Source organism: Dasypus novemcinctus, chromosome 24 (assembly GCF_030445035.2).
Source record: "Dasypus novemcinctus isolate mDasNov1 chromosome 24, mDasNov1.1.hap2, whole genome shotgun sequence".
Classification (NCBI taxonomy): Eukaryota; Metazoa; Chordata; class Mammalia; order Cingulata; family Dasypodidae; genus Dasypus; species Dasypus novemcinctus.
The window spans coordinates 19144548-19165022 of NC_080696.1; the positions used below are offsets into that span (position 1 = coordinate 19144548).

Genomic DNA, 20475 nt, shown 5'->3' on the forward strand with positions numbered 1-20475 from the left:
GATCATGAGGGGCTGTAGTGACCTAGAATGGGAATTTCACAGCTTGTTGGGGAGATGACAGGGAGATGGCAAACCCATTAGGAAATGCTGGCACATTTACAATTCCATAAGATGAGGAAAACTGCTGGAGGGTCACAGAGGGAAGTGATTTACCAGCTGCACCAATAGTGCCTTGAAGATGTGGCGGCCTGACTGAACAGTAACTGTCTTAGCCATGACCCTGAGAAGCCTCCAATCCACAACATTACAGTTTGTACAACAGGCTGGCTTAATGAGGTTGATGCAGATGCTCTAGAGCAGTGATTAAATCCTCACAGTGAGACTTCTGCAAATGAGGGCTTCAACAGAGTTGTCGCCAGCAAGCAACGACAGTGGGGAATCACTGCTGAAAGACTGCCTCTGACTCACGTACACATGAAGTGCTCTGGGAGGGCTGGATGTCAATGCAGCATTCCAAAAGAAGGCCAACCCTGATGGCTGGCACTGCGGGACAAGGTCAACACCAAAAGGCGTTTATTTCTACATCACAGAGGAAGTCACAAGGGGCTGCAGAAGAGGGCTGGGGGTGGGGGATACTAAAATCAGCATTTTCTGAGGTAACAAGCTGCTCATTCAGAAGAGGCTAAACTGAGTCAAGTCTTTCCACAAATCTCCTCCATCCTACTCTTCCATAGCATTTTCAGTGTTTTGGAACAGAAGTAAAGAGTCTCTGCCATCAAAGGTAAGAGGATGGTTAGAAATGCAGTAATGGCACATAATCATGCCATTCATATCATAAAGATAGGAATTACCAAATTGTGTTAAATATGCACATACATAACATAGGTTTATCCTGACCCATCCTGGCATCTTCTAGATACATATTTGTCTTAGATTACTAAAGAAGCAATTCTTGGATGAAACAACAGGCCTAATGCCATGGCTGCAAGGGTGCAGTGAAGTTTAATTCACTTGACCAGTGATGCCAAGCAGAGGAATCCCCTTACTCTAAACCCCAGCATCTGGATTAGGACCCAACTGCACATTTGTGTTACCCAGAAATGAAGTAGGGACATTCAGTAAGGAAAACACATCTCTACTCAATCTGGGTAACCAGGGTATTTACTTTGTGCCTTTGGACTCTAGAAAGCTTAGAAAAGAAAGAGATCATTATTCACTTCTTCATTTTATAAGCATGGAGGAGATCACTCGTGCCTGAAAACCACAGTGAGCAGCAGAAGTGTTTAGATTCAAACCCAGTCCTGCTCCTCTTCAATACAGGAAGGGAAAATGGAGGAGAAAATGTTAACCAGGTTCAATGATACACTACACAACATTTGTGAAAAACATGCCTCCTATATAGGATACAGCATCATTTTGAGGACATTACTTAGCTCTGAAAAGTGAACTAGCTCTTTAAATTCATCCACATTATCAAATAAATCATTTAAAAATGCAAATGATACTTTTTTTTTTTGGAGGTACTGGGGCTGGGAATCAAACCCTGGACCTTGACTGTGGTAAGCCAGAGTTCAATCACTGAGCCACACTGGTTCACTTGAGTTGGGTTTTTCAATTGTTTGCTTGCTGTTTGTTTTTGTTTTTATGAGGCACTGGGAACTGAACTGGGGACCTCAATGTGGGAAGCATGCATTCAACTGCCTGAACCATATCCGCACCCCCAAAAATGGTACTTTTTTAAAGCTACACTTTCAAGCAAAGTCAATAAGCAACTGCTGCAGCTTAAAAATGTGCTTCTAAAATACAAACGTGGGAAGTGGACTTGGCCCAATGGATAGGGCGTCTGCCTACCACATGGGAGGTCCGCGGTTCAAACCCCAGGCCTCCTTGACCCGTGTGGCGCTGGCCCATGCACAGTGCTGACGCGTGCAAGGAGTGCTACGCCACACAGGGGTGTTCCCTGCATAGGGGAGCCCCACATGCAAGGAGTGCGCCCTATAAGAAAAGCTGCCCAGTGTGAAAGAAAGTGCAGCCTGCCCAAGAATTGCTCTGCACACGCGGAGCGCTGACACAAGATGACGTAACAAAAAGAAACACAGACTGCTGGTGCTGCTGATAAGAATAGAAGCGGTCACAGAAGAACACACAGCGAATGGACACAGAGAGCAGACAACAGGGCAAGGGGGGAAAGGGGAGAAAAATAAATAAGTAAATAAATAAACAAACCTTAAAATATATATATATATATACATGTAATTCCTACTCTGATGGATATAGTATCACATGGGGGAACTGGCTCATAAAATGATATATTTGAAATAAAAACAATGTCCCATCAAAATATTCTTCTTAGGAAACTACTGCAGAGAAACTGTGTGTGTGTGGGGGAGGGGTGGTGGATGTAGTAGAAGGCTTCTGTGGGAAAAAAAAAAAAAGGATTTTTCCAGGACTCCAATAAGAAATAAAGATTTCTATTTTTTCCTCAAAATGGACATTACAGCACATACCTGTCCTGGTTTCTGTGGTCATCAAACTCTGCTAAGAGACTTAGAACTTCACATGCTGTCAAAGACTAGTCCATATGCATTTCAAAATACTTCCTTTTCACTTCTGATCTTGTGAGATTTGGCCCTCAGGTTTGGATAAAAGTGAGTCTGCTGTTGGTATATGGCTCTGTTGGGTTGTCTCCCAGACTATGCCCAACAACAGATTAAAGAGGAAAACATATTTATGCTGGAGCGTCATATGTCTTTTGGTGTGCTCTCACATCAGAAAAGAAATAAGCTTTGGGATGTGATTATTAGTCATTTGTTTCATTCTAGGATAACACAAAATGCATGTTACTTATATGGTAAAAATTATGACACACAGCAGCAAAATCGAGGGTTTGAACATTTTTCTGTTCTTTTACAAAAAGAGACAACCCTATGGTCATTCAATTGTGGAGGGCACAGACCATCCCACTGATAGGGGGTGGAGACCTGGATGAGTTACACAGAGGAGTACCAATAGTAATATGTTTAGTTTCTGCTTGGGCAACAGAACTACAACCTCTCGTTTTTTTGTTTTTTTTTTTAATTTTGTGTTAGGGCAAAGAGAGCCCAAGAATGGTTGATATGTGAAAGAAAATTCCCAAAGGAATCCAGCACTATCAACCACCAACACAGACAAACTTGAGGCAAGAACCACTAGCAAAACACTGACACTGACAGAGCTGAGCCCACCTGCCCTGCCTGTCTTATGACGGAGGCCTACCGGCCTGAATCCCAATACAGCAGTAAGGAGAGCAGAGGTAAAGAACCACATCATCTAAAATAATCAACCTCTAAAGAGTCAGTGTTGATAAACTGGCTCACACCTTCAAATTCCAGGAATTACCTGTTTAAAATTTAAAAAAAAATAAAAATTTATACACAGTTTAATTCATATAGGGGCTTAAAAAATAGCTTCTTTCTTTCTTTAAACAAAGTCGACAGCAAAGACGAAATAGAAAGAAGAGGGATTTAGAGGGAAGACCAGGGCAAAAGTCTTGCTGTCTGAGTTCAGGCTTGCTGAGGTGCAATTTCATTATCTGTAAAATGGGAATGCACCCCATAGTGTTCCCAGAAAGGGCAAAGGACAATACATTATTGCTTTTATGAAATTATAGTAGCATTATCATTATGATCTTAAAATAATATTAATTTTCATTTAAAAAGACTTGAAAAAGATGTTATTTAAAAGCTTCTGATTTAAAAAGTGACTGAAATAGAAGCCAATTCTGATCATTTCATACCAAAAAAAAAGCATTTAACAATTAGCTGATGAATTTCTCAAGTGCTAACTGGGCTGGGGGTACCCTGGACACCCTGAGAGCGGCCAGCAATGACCTCTTAGTGGAAGGGGACAGCTACCCAGGCCAAGAACATAGCACTCTTGCGAGGGAAGCACTCTGAGGCTCTGGAGGGAAATAAACAGGTGACACAGGACACTGGGGTCTTGACAAAAAGACTGCTGCTAATGTTCAGTCGAGGAAAAATGGCAGATATTTTAATGTCTTATTACTAAAAGTCTATCTTTCGAGAAAATTTCTCTTAGCCCATAAATACCTACCAAAGAATATTTTTCCAAGGGAGAACAAAAGAAACGCTGTTTTTATTGTTTCTCTAGAAAACAAAGTTCTCTCTAAAATGTGTTCCAGTAAATAACATTAATAGCTGAACAATCCACAATTACTCCATTACCACTTCTTGTTATGTAGGAAAAGAACAGACAAAAAGAGATTATTGCCCACAAGGAGAGCACTCCCTCACAGAGACAAAACTCACAACTGAAAATTTTTTTATGTTATTTCCTTGTATACAAACCTATCTTTAGTAGATAAATCAGTTATGATTTAGAATCTTAGGTTCAAACATTATTGTACTCTAAATGTGAGTTAATGCTCCCCCACTTGCCCCCAAATACAAATTCAGCAAAGAGCAATGCCTCCTCTCTCTCAGTGCTTCTCTGCTTAGAGAAAAGGTAAGCTTTCTTAGAATCTCCATAGAGCTGGGAAGTGGATTTGGCTCAATGGATAGAGCATTCGCCTACCGCATGGGAAGTTCAAGGTTCAAACCCAGGGCCTCCTGACCTGTGTGTTGAAGCTGGCCCACATGCAGTGCAGATGCGCACAAGGAGTGCCGTGCCATACAGGGGTGTCCCCCATGTAGGGGAGCCCCACGCACAAGGAATACACCCCATAAGGAGAGCCGCCCTGCATGAAGAAAAGTGCAGCCTGCCCAAGAGTGGTGCCACACACACAGAGAGCTGATGCAGCAAGATGATGCAACAAAAAGAGACACAGATTCCTGGTGCCGCTGACAAGAATGCAAGGGGACACTGAAGAACCCAAAGCGAATGGACACAGAGAACAGACAACGGGGGGGGAGGGGAGAGGGAGAGAAATAAATTAAAAAATAAATCTTTAAAAAAAAAAGAATAATACATGGTTCATTAGCTAATTTAAAAAAAAAATCTCCACAGAGTTCTCAATGGGACAAGATGATCTCACAGGCCAGCAGGTGATGTACCAGTAACAATAAACAGAAGAGGGCCTGCTGAGGGCCAAACTATTCTCACTCTCCAAGGTTTTCGGACCTACTTCATGGGGCCGAAAGCTAAAGCCAGAAAGGCCTCAGCAGTCACCAACTAGAAGAGGCGGCAACTTAGGTGTCAGGTCAGGGGTCTAGCCCAGGTCTTTCAAGCTTGGGCTGACCCAGAAACAGCCAGATATCCGGAGACTGGACATGTTTGAGGTTTGGGGCTTACAAACTCAAAACCAATCACGTGCCATATTTAAATGTGAAATGGGTCAGTCCTCACCAAGAGAAAGTGTCTCCTGTAACAGGTCCTAGGTCCCCACTTCTGAGGTAAAACAATCTTATCTCTCTCTCCTCACAGGCACTGCTTCAGTCATTTGAAGAAGAATGATCTGTGCCTCCATGTCAACTCCTTACTTTTGTCGCTCTCAGCTTTTTGCAGAGTGCAAGGGGGAGCAGAAGCACTTGCATTTTCTGCCCACCTCCGTTCACTTGCAAAGTGCCCAGGCTGATGGCACACGCCATGCCACTTGTTCAGACCTGAGCTTATGGAGAGAATACCGCTCAGATGTTTTTCATGTTAGCTCTGAATTAATCAGATCATCCCATGTTTTATTTCTTAAATTGATTAAAAAAAAAAAAAAAAGCAGAATGGAAGCAGATGTGGCTTAAGCAATTGGCTTCCTGTCTACTGTATGGGAAGCTCCGGGGACGATTCCCGGGGCCTTCTGGTGAAGGCAAGCTGGCCCGTGCTGTGGAAAGCCGATGGCCCACGCTGCAGAGAGCTGGTGTAGTAAGATGACACAACAAAGGGAGACGCAGAGGAGAGATAGAGACGTAACAGACCAGGATGCTGAGGTGGCTTAAGCGACTGAGTGCCTCCCACCCGCGTCGGAGGTCCCAGGGTTGGTTCCCAGTGCTTCCTAAAGAGAAGACGAGAAGAGAAGACAAGCAGGCACAGAAGAACATGCAGCGAATGGTCACAGAGAGCAGACAGCAAGCACAGGCGGCAAGAGGGGGGGTGAATAAATAAAATAAACCTCAAAATAAATAAACGCAGGATTTCTAAGTTGAATCATATGCAATTGTACCTCCCCTCCCCTCTTAAAAGAAAAACAGTCACGGATTGGCAATTTTTATGGAGTTCAACCTAAAACATTTGCCTCTCTTACTTAAGTCTCCCTGGTTAATATTTTGCATGCTTTGATTTGCTTGGTTAAGTGAGCTAGTCTTCCAAGCTGTTTTGGTTCCTGAGTTTTGCCATTAGTTTATGTCACCTAGCTCTTCTCCTGGTCTGCTGCCATCTGCTCAGTCACTCTTCCAGGGCAAGGTCTCCCAACCTCAGTGCTACTGACATTTTGGCTTTAAATTCTCTGTGTGGGAGCTGTCCTGTGCCCTGCAGGCTGTTTAGCAGTCCCTCTGGCCTCTACCCACTAGATGCCAGTAGCACCCTCAGTTGTGACAATCAAATTGCATCCAGACAATGTCCAACATCCCCTGGGGGACAAAATCCATACTACCCCAAGAATCACTATTCTAGGGTAATGAAAGTTGCTAGCTTACCATGGTAGAAAGTTAATGCCTGCTTTGAAATTGAAACTTGGGCCCCAAATCTCAACCAGGTCGGCTCTGTTCAGCAGTGAGGGCCCCCCTTTTTCTCTTTGATACCACATGGATTTGGAACAGTGTGGCTCAAAAGGAGGTCGTATCTTTTTACCTTCAATTTTCTATCAATCAACACCTATTTATAAAACACCTATTCTGTCTGGGAAAAGAAAAGATGCTCTCCAGTGAGCCTGCTAAGGAAGATTCTGGGACTTGGGCCTTAGGAGAAGCCACAGTAGAGGCTCCTTCCAGGGAGCCCTCAAGGCATTTTCTCTACTGAAAATAGATTCTCTACCAAACAGTAACAGCTCAATGACAACAAAACCTTTCATTTCTCTACCAGTATTGAGTCTGTACTATATAGCACATTGTATGCTTTGATTTATTTCATATAGCACAAGCTTATTAAAAACATGGAGATTTCTCACTAAATATATATATTTCAGTGTCTTCACTGAAAGCGTTCACTTGAAGGAAAATCTTTACATCTTTAACTACAAAAAGGTAATCAAACAAAATTCTCATTTCTAACCTCTCAGGTAGACTCTTCCCTCCCTGGATCAGTTTCCCATGCTATCATTTTACACTTTTAAAACTGTGAAACAAGTTCACCGCACCCATTTTACACCTTATAACCGAAACCTCCGCCATCTGTTACCTTCTACATATTTCTACTTGGCTCAGCTCTATAGCTTAATGAAAATAATTACTGGTTTTAGAGCTGTAAGTAAAAGAAAAAAAAAAACAACAACAACCCTCTAATGTTTTGTTTTCGGTGCAGTTACCTAACTTTAGTCTCCAAAGCCACCAATACCTGAACAAAGTTCTAATAAAATTGTCTGTGACAAACTTGACTAATGCATGGCTTGTAAGTTCCCATGAAAAACATTATGGGAAACACTCGGAAACCAATGGATGTTAGTTGATGATATAACATTAACTACATAATAGTGTTTATATTTTACCACTCGGAATTTGCAAAATAAGCATATAAGCATTATCATTAACAATAGAGGTCAGGAGAGGGTCGACATTTACCACCTATCCTTGTAAATATTATTCTTCCATCAAACCTAAGTCAGAAATGAAACTTGTTTATTGCTTCAGTAAATCCTTCTATTCAATAAAATTCCATTAATTTGGGTAAAGTAAATTCAAATTAATAAACTTATACTTTTATAATAAAAGATTGTTTGAAGTATCAAATCAAGTATCTAGTCAATCAGTAACAAAATTGGCTAACAAAAACAAAATAACAGATCTTTCAAAGTTCTATTTTAATAATGTGAATAAACTGATAGTTTGTGTACCAACTGCTAAATTCCAACATGGCTAGAAAATATGTTCTCTTAAATATAGAGAAAATGTCCCCAGAAATCTTTCCCACTCATTTCTAATTCCTAGCAGGCAACAATTCTTTGGGAACACCCCTTGGCTCACCAAATGATACCCTTGCTTTGCCTGCCTCTATGATATGACGTCCAAGGTGAAAGGAGGGTCAGGGAGACACAAGTCAATCTTTATAGTCACTTCATCCCCCTCGTCTTTCCCCACCCCCCTTTCTTTTTCTCAATTCCTTTTCTGGACTTTCTGAATCAACTTTTGCTTTCAGCAATAATGGGAATAGTGCCAGGAAGCTTTATCATCTCAGCCTAATTTCCAGTCAGCTCAGTTTCTACAAAATATTTCATACTCACACACAGGCGTACACACATACGTATATGCACAAAAATATATGTACATGCTTACATAAACAAACACATATAAATAAATCTGTACACACACCCAGTGCCCCATCTGTGCCTCAGGACTTACTTGGTCTTCATTACCTTGCCCCTGGGCTATTACAACAATTCCCTTTCTGTGCTGTTGTCACCATTCTCTCCTGATTATAATACATTCCACATAACCACTGTGGCTTAAGTTTATTAAAATGCTTTTTGATCATATTGAGTATCATATCAAAAACATTTAGGAGCTCCTCATTATCCATGGGATGAAAACTACTCTGAAATCAAGACTTCCAGTGCTGTCCTGATTCATTTCAACATATTATTTTCATGCACGAAGATGGCAATAAATCAAAACCACTCCAGTCATTGTTTCTTGGGCATGGCCCGAGAATTGATATCTCTGGCATTTTAAATTCCATTCCACTTCTTATCCTACTATCTAAATCCTATCCATCTCCTGAAATTCCTATTCAAGGCCCACCTCCACTATGAGCTGTTTTCAAACTAATTTAGTTAGCTAGAAGGGTTTTCCAATCTCCAGTACCTGTATGTCACTCATACCAGCCTTTGAACAAGCTGATGGGAATTATAGACGACTCATTCATGGGTACATGTTTTTCTTCCCAAGTAGATAAACTTGTGAAGGTTGGGGCACTCAGAATCTGACAAAAAGTCTTTATTATATTCGGGAAAATTAGGTATTATGAAAAGATGATTGAATCTTGAGCTATATTAAGGAAAGACCAATGTGATGCTAATAATAAAAATAAATGGGAGAAGGCCTTAGAGGACTTCTAGTCCAACGTATCCAACTGCCCACTTGTGGTCAGGCACGGGCCCATAGCCAGTTGGTGACAAAGTGGAGTCTATCTCCCATGTCTTCTATCTCCTGTCATGAGCCTTGAAATCTACAGAAATCAAACACTGATTATTATTTGAAGACATCTTACATCCTGAAGTCTTTTAGGATGTATTTCCCAATTCTTAAAAACCTTAGGAATAAGGTGCAGTATTCGTCCTATTTTTACTAACTGTACAATACTATAGTTAACATTTTTTAATGAAACATTTAAAAAGTTAACGTTTTACAATTATTATTAAGGTTATCATTTAATCCCTTAAAAATCAGTTGGACCTTTAAAGTGATAAATATTCACTTTATCCTGCTATCATTGAATTAGAATAGTATGAATTCAAACTTTGGTGAAATCACTTGCCATACAAAATAAGCACTTTAAAGAGATGTATTATAATTATTTCCTTGCCTATGAAATAAAGCAAGGCCCTTAATTTGCCATTTTAATTCTTTACTTTTTCTGAAACTGAATACTCATTTACATTTAGACTTAAAGATATTTAGAGAATTACATGCACTTCTATAAGGTTGTAACTGTAAGTCTAAATTTTCAGGAAAGAACAATTCTTTGTCTGAGAAAAGGTGATGCAATTATTACATATCACTGCATGATACAGGCTGTCTGTGGTTATTAAAAGATTCAGGTATGACCAATTTACAAGTATCACCCTGCACCTTGTGTTCATAGCTCACTGCTGAGTCTTATGCTCACTGAGGGGCCCCTTGGGATCTTTTTACAAACGACTATTTATTATTATTTTATTCCATCATGTACCTCATGAGAGAAGGTTGTAATATCCGTTCAGAAAATCATGAACTATTTTGACTTCTATGGTAGAACATTACCCTATATATGATGTTTAAAATTTTTTTCTTTAAAATTGATGTGGGAAAAGGTTAATTAAAATATGACATTAAATGAAAGGAAAATATTCCTAAAAAAGTTAAATATTCTTGGCTACAAAACAAGAGATTTAATTAAGAAAAAAAAAAAACTCTCATCAAATTAATGCTACGGGTTCATTCAGCAACTGAAATATGAAGCAGCGCTGCTCCTGTGTTGCCAGAGACTGGCCCAGCACCATCCACTAAGGCACCACTGTTTAAAAGTCAGGTTCTTCCCCACAGACGGCACAATCCACTCTGCTCAGAATACGAGGAAAGTGATTTATTTCAGGGCATTGGATGCTTTAAAGGATTCCAGATGTGCCGGGCAACAGAGCACAGACACTTGTCAGCCAGGAACGAAGACGTGGAGTACAGAAATGCCTGCTCGCGGTTCCCACAATGGTCCCGCCAGGTCTCAGCACCAGCCATACAGGAGCAGGAGCACCGGGACCCTCTGTGCTCACTGCTGTCAGGTGCCTTGTGGGGGCCTCTGCTACAACCCTAGCTGCAAAGACTCGTCCAGAAGGCACACTGGGCTGGGTGAGGAGTGGGTAGGAAGGGAGCCAGCAGCCATGGACTCACTAGCAACGTTTGAATCACAAACAGGCAGGGTTAAAGAAGTACATTACGACTCGAGTCTGACCCACAGCATGGAGAGGGTTTATTTCTCCACATGTTCTGAAATTTCACCTTGCCTTGTTACCTTATTTAGTCAAAAGTAAGAAAATACATAGGGAAGGAAATACCCTACATTTCAAGATATCAGAAAAAGGGAATTCACTAGCTTTCTGTGGAGTTGCCATCCTTGCCCTCATTCTCCTCAGTCTTAACCACAAAGGCTGCCACATCCTATCACCAAACCAGGGGCAGGATGTGCTTTACCTCCATAAAGTCTTAAAAAAATCCTCTGAGGTAGGCCTATAATGATCTGCATTTTATAGATAAGGAAACCAAGGCACAGGAGGGCAAACAAGGTGGCTAGTAAATGGTAAAGCCAAGATGGGATAGCTTTATTCTGTTATAATTCAATTTTGTAGCTTGATAGATAGCACAGGGCACAACAATGCACACTGCTCCATTGAGAGATGCCTCATGCTTTTTTGGTGGGTTACAAAATACACCAAATACTAGAGGTAACATATATTATAGATGAATATGATGGAGACCCACATTTCCCAAAATTCCTACATGCAAGTTTGCCAAAATTATAACTTTGCATGAGTGTAAGCTTTATACTTAAAAGAGAATTTAACTTTGATGTCTAAAAGACAAATTACATAAACATCAAATCTGTAAACCAGTGCTACAAAATAGCTTAAGCAAAGTAAACTTTCGTCTTTGATATACGTTCTTAGAACCATGAAAATTAAATTCCTTTCCTCAACTGTCCTTTCCCATTTCACACATATTCATCTTTACAGATGTTTTCAATAATGATGAAAATAGTAGAAACTGGTTTAAATAAATCAAAATCACAGCTCCTTTCATGTCAAATATTTGGGAGAAAATCAGAGATGGAAAAGCTGTTGAAATATTAGGAAAAACCGAGCAACCAGAAACAGCTTTAGAAGGGAAGGCAAAGCAACTACAGGAAGACATTTGCAGGTCAGGAGGCGGGGGCAGTACTCTGTAAGGAAGATTCTAAGGTAAGGTGGGAGCAAGGCCAGAACCCAGGTAAAATAAACAGAAGGAAGGAGTAAAACTGAGAACTGTGTGGCAGACAGGTGCGCTGTAAATCTGTGGAAAAGTTATATACTTGGTAGAATAAGCCAGGCCTGCATTTGAATTCTAGCAGACCTTTTCATGCGTAGCATTGGGCAAAAGTTCTTGATATTTTTTGAACCATAGTTATTTATGAAATGGGTAATGATATTTACCTAACTAGGTTGCAGAGAGGAATCTTGGGGACCACTGTGCAGTTTCAGCACCGAGCCCAACACTGTGGGGCCTGGGTAACTGAGCACCTCCTGCCCCCACCACTACCCTTGAGTCCTCTGAGCCCACCAGATAGAAAGCAGCTGAATGCAGGGAAGCCACCTGGAAGACCCCCTTCACATGTAGGTTGGGCAGTCCTACAAATCACCCCAAATTCTCTTCATCATTTACAGCTTTTTTTGAAAGTGTTCATGATCCTAATTCATTTTCTAAACAAGTCATAGGAATAACTTTTAAAAATTCAATGTCAAGAAAAAAATGGAGCTATTTCAACCATTTTCTTCAACCAAACTAATAAATAATAAACCCACAACATATATGTATTGTGGGGAATGCATATGTATTGTGGGGAATGCTATTTGATAAAGCCACTCTTTTAGCTATTAAATTATTAGGATAATTAAAACTGTTTAAAGCTATACTAAAAACAGTCGGTTTGGAATGCACTGTATTTTGAATTCTGACTGATTTACATCATGTATTTGCTATCATATTAGACAAAACCATGATTTTACATGATTGTATCACAGAACATAGTACACTTTGTGAAACATATTTTACAAATAGCGAGGTTTTTAAAAACAAATAAGTCTCCAATTACTATAAGCACCCTTATGATTGGAAAAAGATTTTTAACATCTTAGAGCTTATTTCAAATTCAACAGTTTATTGGTTACTGCTGACATAATTTTAATACTCCCAGATATAGAAAGGGCATTTTGTAAAACCACCATGCCACATGATAATGCTTAAAGGGTCCTTGGTCGGTCTTCCAGCCCTTTTCCAAGTTAAATGGTAATCCAGGAGCCAAATGGCTAAAGATGGCGTAGGCAAGTGTGCCACCCAGCGGTCAAAGTAGGAAATCTCCCTTGTATTCTCTATTTGTGAAATAAAATAAATGTTAAATTTTAAAAATTATTTGTTATTTAGTAACTTATTAAATAAGTAAAGAAAATCCCAAGGATCTCTCTGCAGGAACTAATCCTTTCAGGTCCAAGCTCCAAAACTGCATGGCTCTTTGAGAACTCTTTCACAAAACAGAAGCAAATCCTGAGCTGGACTAGTCACAGGTGCACCATTTGTCCATTAAGAAATTGAATTTAACTATATTCTCTACAGTAAATGCTTTCTTTTCTTTTTAAAATTAATAATACATGTGTTTCCAGGAGTACATGTAAGTTCTGGAACAACCACCACACAATCTATTTAGACATGTGGATCAAAAGTTAATAAGCTCATTACTAGAGACATTTCTTACTTAAAGGAGCAAAGCTTTTTCATTAGTGGGTCTTCTGCTAATTTTCTTCTGGCAAAGGAAAAAAACTTTGTTTAGAGTAATTCTCTTTGGCAGACCATCAGGGCTTCCAAAATATATACCAATAATTATTAAGATCAAAGAAAAGTAGTCAATTCTATTAAATAAATAAAAGTTCAAGCTCCTAAAGGCCTAAATAAGAGGCTGATTATAAAATAGAGATTTCTATCCCTGTTTGGTCTTAGAAGTCTGGACACTGAAATTACTGCTTGCACTGGGCCATCATTTAAGATTCATGATTTTCACATTGAATTTTAAAAGATCACTGAGTCTTCACTTTGCTAAAAACATGACATAAACAAAACATTTGAAAATTTTCTACACTGTAAATTCATATTTTTGAAATGATTGGGGTTCTTGAATGTTATGATACACTTTTTTTTTTCACCTCATTTTATTGTTTCTTTCTCATTCTAATACTCCTTAAAATAGAAAATCTATTCTAAACTCAAACCTATTTATGTGACTTTCTAGAGAATTCATTCCATGGAATACTAAATGTACACTTCTGACTTCAAATTTGTTCTTATTAAATAAGATTCTATTATTTCCAAGTAAATTTGGGGTTTTTTTCTCATCAAAATCTTAACAATATACTGTTATAAAGTAGAATCTTATTAACTAAACCTTCCTTTCTTGCTTCTGTCACTGAGGGATCTCATTATTATCTATGAGAGTTAATTCTCTTCCCAATTTGTATCCTTTAATCTTCCACACACCATGAGTTGCATCATTCTGTGGAAGATGCTTCCACCTGCACTGACGGCTGCAAAATATCTTAGCATGGAGTACAAACAATTCTATTGTTACATCTCCATTTCTATGTTTATTTAGAATATAAATAAGACTATGGATGTAGGTTCAGCCTGTTATATAGATGTCCTCTATACATACTGCTAAAATGAGAGCAAATTATTACAATGACTACTCACTAGGACAGTTGCGTTATTGCTAAGATAAAAGCTCAATGATTAAAGCTCAAAGTGTTTATCAGGGAATAGATGGCAACAGCTTTAAATAGGGCCCAAGGGTTGGGAAGGTTCAAGTGCATTGAAAAGCTGGCTAATCAGGAGCCTTACTCTCCTCTTACATGGACCCTAGGGGTATCAATAGGTCTGGGTACCTGTATCAATCGTTCAAAGAATAAAAGAAATCACAGAAAGGATGGCTGGTTGGTAGTCCATGAATGATTTAAATTCACTGATAAATATCCACAACCTAAAGAGGAAATTCTGAAACACCCTCATACCTCTCAGTGATCAAGAAGTCCTAGTGATAAAATTAAATGCTTTAATATTTTGTGAATCTGTCCTATACCTTTCTTTCCATCCCCAATGCCACCAACTTAGTTCTCATTTTCAAAATCCATATTATTTTAACCACTTTCAAATTAATCTCTGAGTTTCCAGGTCTCCAAGCCCAACCACCTACTCTATCCTACCACAACCACAAACTCAAATCCATCCTCCAAATGGAGTCCAAATCAATCACATCACTCACTGATATTCAAGTATCCAAATCAAGAGTTAGCTTGTTCCTGTTTCCCCCCACCCCCTGCAGGTGGAGAGGGGTCTTCTCACTGGAGAAAACAAGGCCAGGGCTGGCCACATCCCATACCCATGGTCTTGAAAGAGGGAGCAATTTGGCAATTTCAGCCTTTTTCTTCCAACTTAATCACTGTAGCAGTTTGATATAGTTATGAATTCCAAAAATAGATATTGGAGTATATTGATCTGTACCTGGGCATGATTAAATTATGATTAGGGCTTTAATTGGGCCACATTAGTAGGGTATTGAGTCCCTGTCCCTTGGTGGGTGGGGGCTCATAGATAAAAGGCATGGCAAAGGACAGAGTTGGGAGTTTTTGATGTTGGAGTTTGATGCTTAAGTCTTAAGCTGGAGCCCCAGGAAGTAAGCACACAGAGGAAAAAGAAGCAAGCCCCGGGAAGAGAGGACCTGAGCCAGGAGAATAACACTGAGGAATAGAGATGGCTCCTTAGCAAGGGAGAAATCCCAGGGAGAGAGAGCTGTTCACCTAAGAGTCTACAGCTGACCTTGTGGAGAGAAGGAAAGCCTAGAGAGCCTCACAGTCTACAGCTGACCTTGTGGAGAAAACAGAGGACCTGATCCCAGAGAGAAGCAAGACATGGGAAGAGAGGAACCCAGGAAGCCTGAACTCTGGCAGATGTTGGCAGCCATCTTGCTCTAACATGTGGCAAAAGACTTTGGTGAGGGAAGTAACTTATGCTTTACGGCCCGGTATCTGTAAGCTCCTACCCCAAATAAATACCCTTTATAAAAGCTAACAGACTTCTGGTATTTTGCATCAGCACCCCTTTGGCTGACTAATACAACCACCAATCATCTTTCTTTCACCAAAATTAAAAGAAATCTTCTTCAAGAAATATCAGGGCCCTAATTCATGAGTGTAGTCTTTCTTGAAAACATTTTAATTCCTAAAAAAACAGTTTTCAAACATTTTAAAAGACCAGAATCCTTTTCTTTAAACAATATCTAATGGAGAACCCCAATAAAAAGTGGTTGAAATAGTGTTTTTGAGGTTGACAACATCAGTAGACATTAGATCACATAGAATTGTAGAAATCACAGAATAAAATTCAAGTTAATTAGGTGCAATGCCAAGTTAGTGAGGAGTTGAAGCAGGGAGTTGATCTGATTTACATTTTGAAAGACCACTCTGTGAGTAAAAGCTGAAACCATGAGAATTTCAACATTCTGGATGACTTTTCATCACACAAATACCTGAAAAGAATGATAGGCACTTTCCAATCAACTGGTAATCATTATAAAAGAGTTATGGAATACCTGATCCTCGCTGGTTAATCCAAGGTGCATCACAAGGTAGAAATGCACCAGGAAATCTGAGTTGGGCAGAACATCCTGGCGTCTGGTCATCATGGCACAGATCAATCTGTAGGCTTGTAGTTTGCCTTCCTTGTATTCGTTTGACAATGTTGTTGCCTGCCAGGGATACAATGTTTAAAGATTCAATCAACTGCATAAGTAGATCATTTTAACATTTCATTTACTTCTCAGTTTTCCATAAGAGTTGTTTATGAAGAAGTGGGATGCACAGGCTTTAGCATGACTCAGACTATCTTTGAAAAATGTAGTCTTGGGTAACTACATTTTTAAAACTCAATTTCAGAAAGGAAGGGGAAATCACAACGAAGGAATAAACACCCATCCACTTACCTTAAACAACCATGATGCAAACATTCTGAGTGGTGGAATCAAGACTGGAGGAGATGGAGAAGACTGGTTATCCAGGCTTATTGCTAGATTATCCCGTATCTAACACAAAAGAGGAGAATTTTAGAAAAGGAAACATTTGACTTATCCCAACAATATTCAATATTGGCTTCGATGGCCCAACAGCTGCTTCCAATTAAATTTCTATAAGTTGATGAAAACTTATAATATTTACATATCGTTTTTGTGTTTGTGTGTGAGAGATCTGTTTTTTGAATTGTGTGTCTGGATTACTATATATGTTTTTAGGTTTAAAAGCAAAATTAAGGAATTGTTTTTCCTTGAATGTTAATGACTGGAGATGTCCTAAATTCCAAGTAACAAGGAATGGTTTAATAAGCTATACTGCAAAAACACGAATCAGTGGAGTGGTTTAGTGCATGCTTCACATGTCTGAGGTCCTGGGTTCAATCCCTGGTACCTCCTAAAAAAAAATGTTTTTGAAAAAATAAAAAGATAACAAGGGGGAAATGTATGTTAGAAACAAAAACAAAAACCAGAGCAGAAATTGTTTGTGCTTCAAGATTCTACTTTTGTGAAAATATGTTTATCCACAGAAATAAAACTATTTATTAACCTTGGTGATGTTAATTTTCTTCTTTGTATTTTTCTACATTTGTAAAATTTTGTACAATAAAACCAATATCATTTTTATGAAGAGAATAATTAAAAGTACTAAACATCCCATTTTTTACTATCCCTAAAAATATTCCAATTATGGACTAAATGAAATAGCTCTTCTGTACTTTTATAAAATGGCTAAACCACAAACATTATTACTTATTCTTTGATAATCGAATGTATTTTATCTAAACATCTAATCAATGTTCCAAAAATGTTCAGCAGTTACCTGCAACACAGTTTTTAAGCTAAAAGATACATCAATTTTCCTACATCAGAATGCAAAGTAATGTGGCAGGACATACCTTTGCTAGTTTGTACCAGAGTTCATAGAGATAGCCAAACACTTTGGCATGGATCTTGGGTGACTGGATATTATTCACGTCCCCGAGGATTCCCAATACTCTTCGCCATAACACTGCAGCAGAGTCTGGGCGCCAACCAGTGAGGTTCCCTCCAGCAATTATGCTACAGTCATCAGCAAGGTATTCGCTGCTATCTGTGGAAAAACACATGCAGTCGCCGTGCAAACATGATCCTTATTTGAGCACCACAGCCTTTTTTCTTTAACACAAATTACTTATGTTCAAAAGTTCTTGTATTCAGGGTAAAATAATAAAGATGAAAAATGTGAAATGTATGAATTTAGAATCAACCAAGAAAGTTCTAATGATCTTGATTCTTCGACCTCAAAGAGCAGGCAACCTAGAGATGACATCACAGCTTCTGGAGACCCTTTGGAGGGTTTTACAAAGCTGGGAAAAGGAGCAGAGAGTTCCTTGAGCAGGGTAGGTAGGGAAGAGCTCCATAAAATATGTGGCCAGGCAAGGTCTCATTGACAGAGTGACATTTGTGATGAGTGTTGTTAAATCAGGTTTTTGGGGTATAATTTGCATACAATATATTTTTAGCCCTTTTATGTTCAAAGAGTTTGAAGAAATGTACAGTCATGTGCCTCCATCACCTGCACCTCCTTGCTAACTGCCCATTAATATGCCCAGGAATGGCACCACACACACGGAGAACTGACGCAGCAAGATGTTGGAACAAAAAGAGACAGATTCTCGGTGTCCCTGACACAAGCGGACACAGAAAAACACACAGGGAATAGACACAGAGAGGAGATAACTGGGAGGGGGGGCGGGAATAAATCTTAAAAAAAAAAAAAAAAAATATATATATATATATATATACACATCCTGAGTTATATATGACAGGATTCCATGGAGAATATGTTTTGATACTGCTTTCCTCAAATTCATACCTCAATGATAAAATCCTAGGCAACATCTTCCTATCACATTAATAAAATCGGTAAGTCCTTTAGAAGTTTTTGAAATGACTGCATGAGCTTCCTCAACGTTACTGTGAATTTTTTAATGAGTTGAAATGTTGTTGTCTAAAATTATTCCACTCATGGCACAAGTTACAGAACAGATGCTGACATTTTACATGTAGATGCTGCCTTGGTGAAGCAGTACTAAATTAAAAATGGGGATTTGAGAGATTTCAGAAAATTTTATCTTTACATTAAAAATACAAAGTATTTAGTTCGTTTTCTTTTTCATTAGCAAGCTACCATGCTAAGCTAGTATCTTTTTGTTTCATTATTGCTAAGTGCCTAAAGAGGCACTTAAAAATATTTGGAGGGAAGTGGATGTGGCTCAAGCGATTGAGATCCCGCCTACCACACAGGAGGTCCCAGGTTTGGTGCCTGGTGCCTCCTGAAGAAGACGAGCAAGATAATGAACTGACTCAATGGGCAGGCACAGTGAGCTGATGCAACAAGAGACATGAGGAAAACATGAGAGACACAACAAAGCAAGGAGCAGAGGCAGCTCAGGCAATTAGATGCCTCCCTCTCACATCAGAGGTTCCAGGTTCAGCTCCTGGTGCCTCCTGAAAAGAAGACCAGCATATAACAAGTAGACAGAGCAAATGCAAACGACAAGGGGATAAGGAGAAATAAATAAAATAAACCTTTAAAAAATATATATATGGATGGAAGTAGATGTAGCTCAAGTGGTTGAGTGTCTGCTTCCCATATGGGAGGTCCCAGGTTTGGTTCCTGGTGCCTCCTTAAAAAAAAAAAAAAAAAAAAAAAAAACAAGTAAACAAATGAAAAAACCCATTTTAGGGAGCCAGTGTGGCTCAGTGGTTGAGCACCAGCTTCCTACATACTGGGTTCAATCCATGGCCCTGGTACCTTGAAAAAAAAGGAACTCTTGCAAACAAAAAATTATCTTATCTTTCTCTAAACACATAGATGATCTTAACAGAGAAATTTAAAGTTTAAAACTTTGCAAAGGATTTTAGCCATGAAATAATTCCTGGTAGTTGGTAAAATGACCAAATGGCAATTTCTTATGGCTGCAGTTTTATGTAGGCTTTGTAGAGAGTTGAAGAAACATAGCCTGTGTCTTTGGAAATGAATTTCCCTTCTGATTTGAAAACTAAACATAAGACACAAACCTAAAGGCTCAATTGAAGCACCTTAATTCTGGGACCAGAAAATCAGATTTGTACTTTAACAAAGTGGAGAACCAGAAGGTAGTCATTTTGTTGGCCACACTAACACTTTACTCTCTTCTACTTCCCCATCTGCTTTCCAAGCACATACATTGTTAATTTTAAAGAGTATGTTAGAAAGTAGCTACTAATGCCATAGTGCTATCTTGTTATTTTTCTTTCTGTATTGCTCATCATCAAAGCAGATCAAAGCCTGGAGAAAATGCAAAAAATGTGTGCAGTGGCACAGCATGCTGACAAACCATTCCCCAAAAAAAAGCTTTGGTGGGAGGTAACAGTGAATGTAAGTTCATGTGCACAGCTGTAATTAAAGCAGAAGTGGTAAAAGGGTTTTAAACAACATTTAAGAAACAGGACTGTGATACACACACTAAAGAAATTTTAAAACTCAGTTTTTAGGTAATATTTTCATATTTTTAAAAGGTTAAAATTTAATTTCAGTTTTAGGTAAATAAGTAATAGCCAACAGCTTAAAGTTAATTCATTCATTAATTCAAGAATTTACTACTGAATGTTTCTAGAAGCCAAGAATCAGCTGTATTCCAATAGGGGAAGACCTTGGGCCCTCCCAACTAAAACAACCAAAATGCTGGCTTACATTTAGGCAGGAATCTGGAGAGGAAAGAAAACCAAAGCTAGCTTTCACTTTTCAGGTTGCTATACCATGCCATACCATGGAGTACTTAATGTTTCTTTGATAATGAATTGAAGGCTTTAATT

At 39.0% G+C, this 20475-nt stretch overlaps 1 protein-coding gene across 4 annotated transcripts in view; it reads right to left on the reverse strand.

Annotated features, from left to right (window-relative positions):
• The window catches only part of RALGAPA2 (Ral GTPase activating protein catalytic subunit alpha 2), a 321127-nt gene that overhangs the window by 165820 nt on the left and 134832 nt on the right, over positions 1-20475 (reverse strand). For all 4 annotated transcript variants that reach the window (XM_004447756.3, XM_071211588.1, XM_071211586.1 and 1 more), the window contains 3 exons: positions 17532-17725; positions 16549-16647; positions 16159-16314 (listed from right to left, as the gene is read on the reverse strand). In XM_004447756.3, the coding sequence (XP_004447813.1) occupies positions 16159-16314; positions 16549-16647; positions 17532-17725 (449 nt within the window). The remainder of the gene's footprint in view (positions 1-16158; positions 16315-16548; positions 16648-17531; positions 17726-20475) is intronic.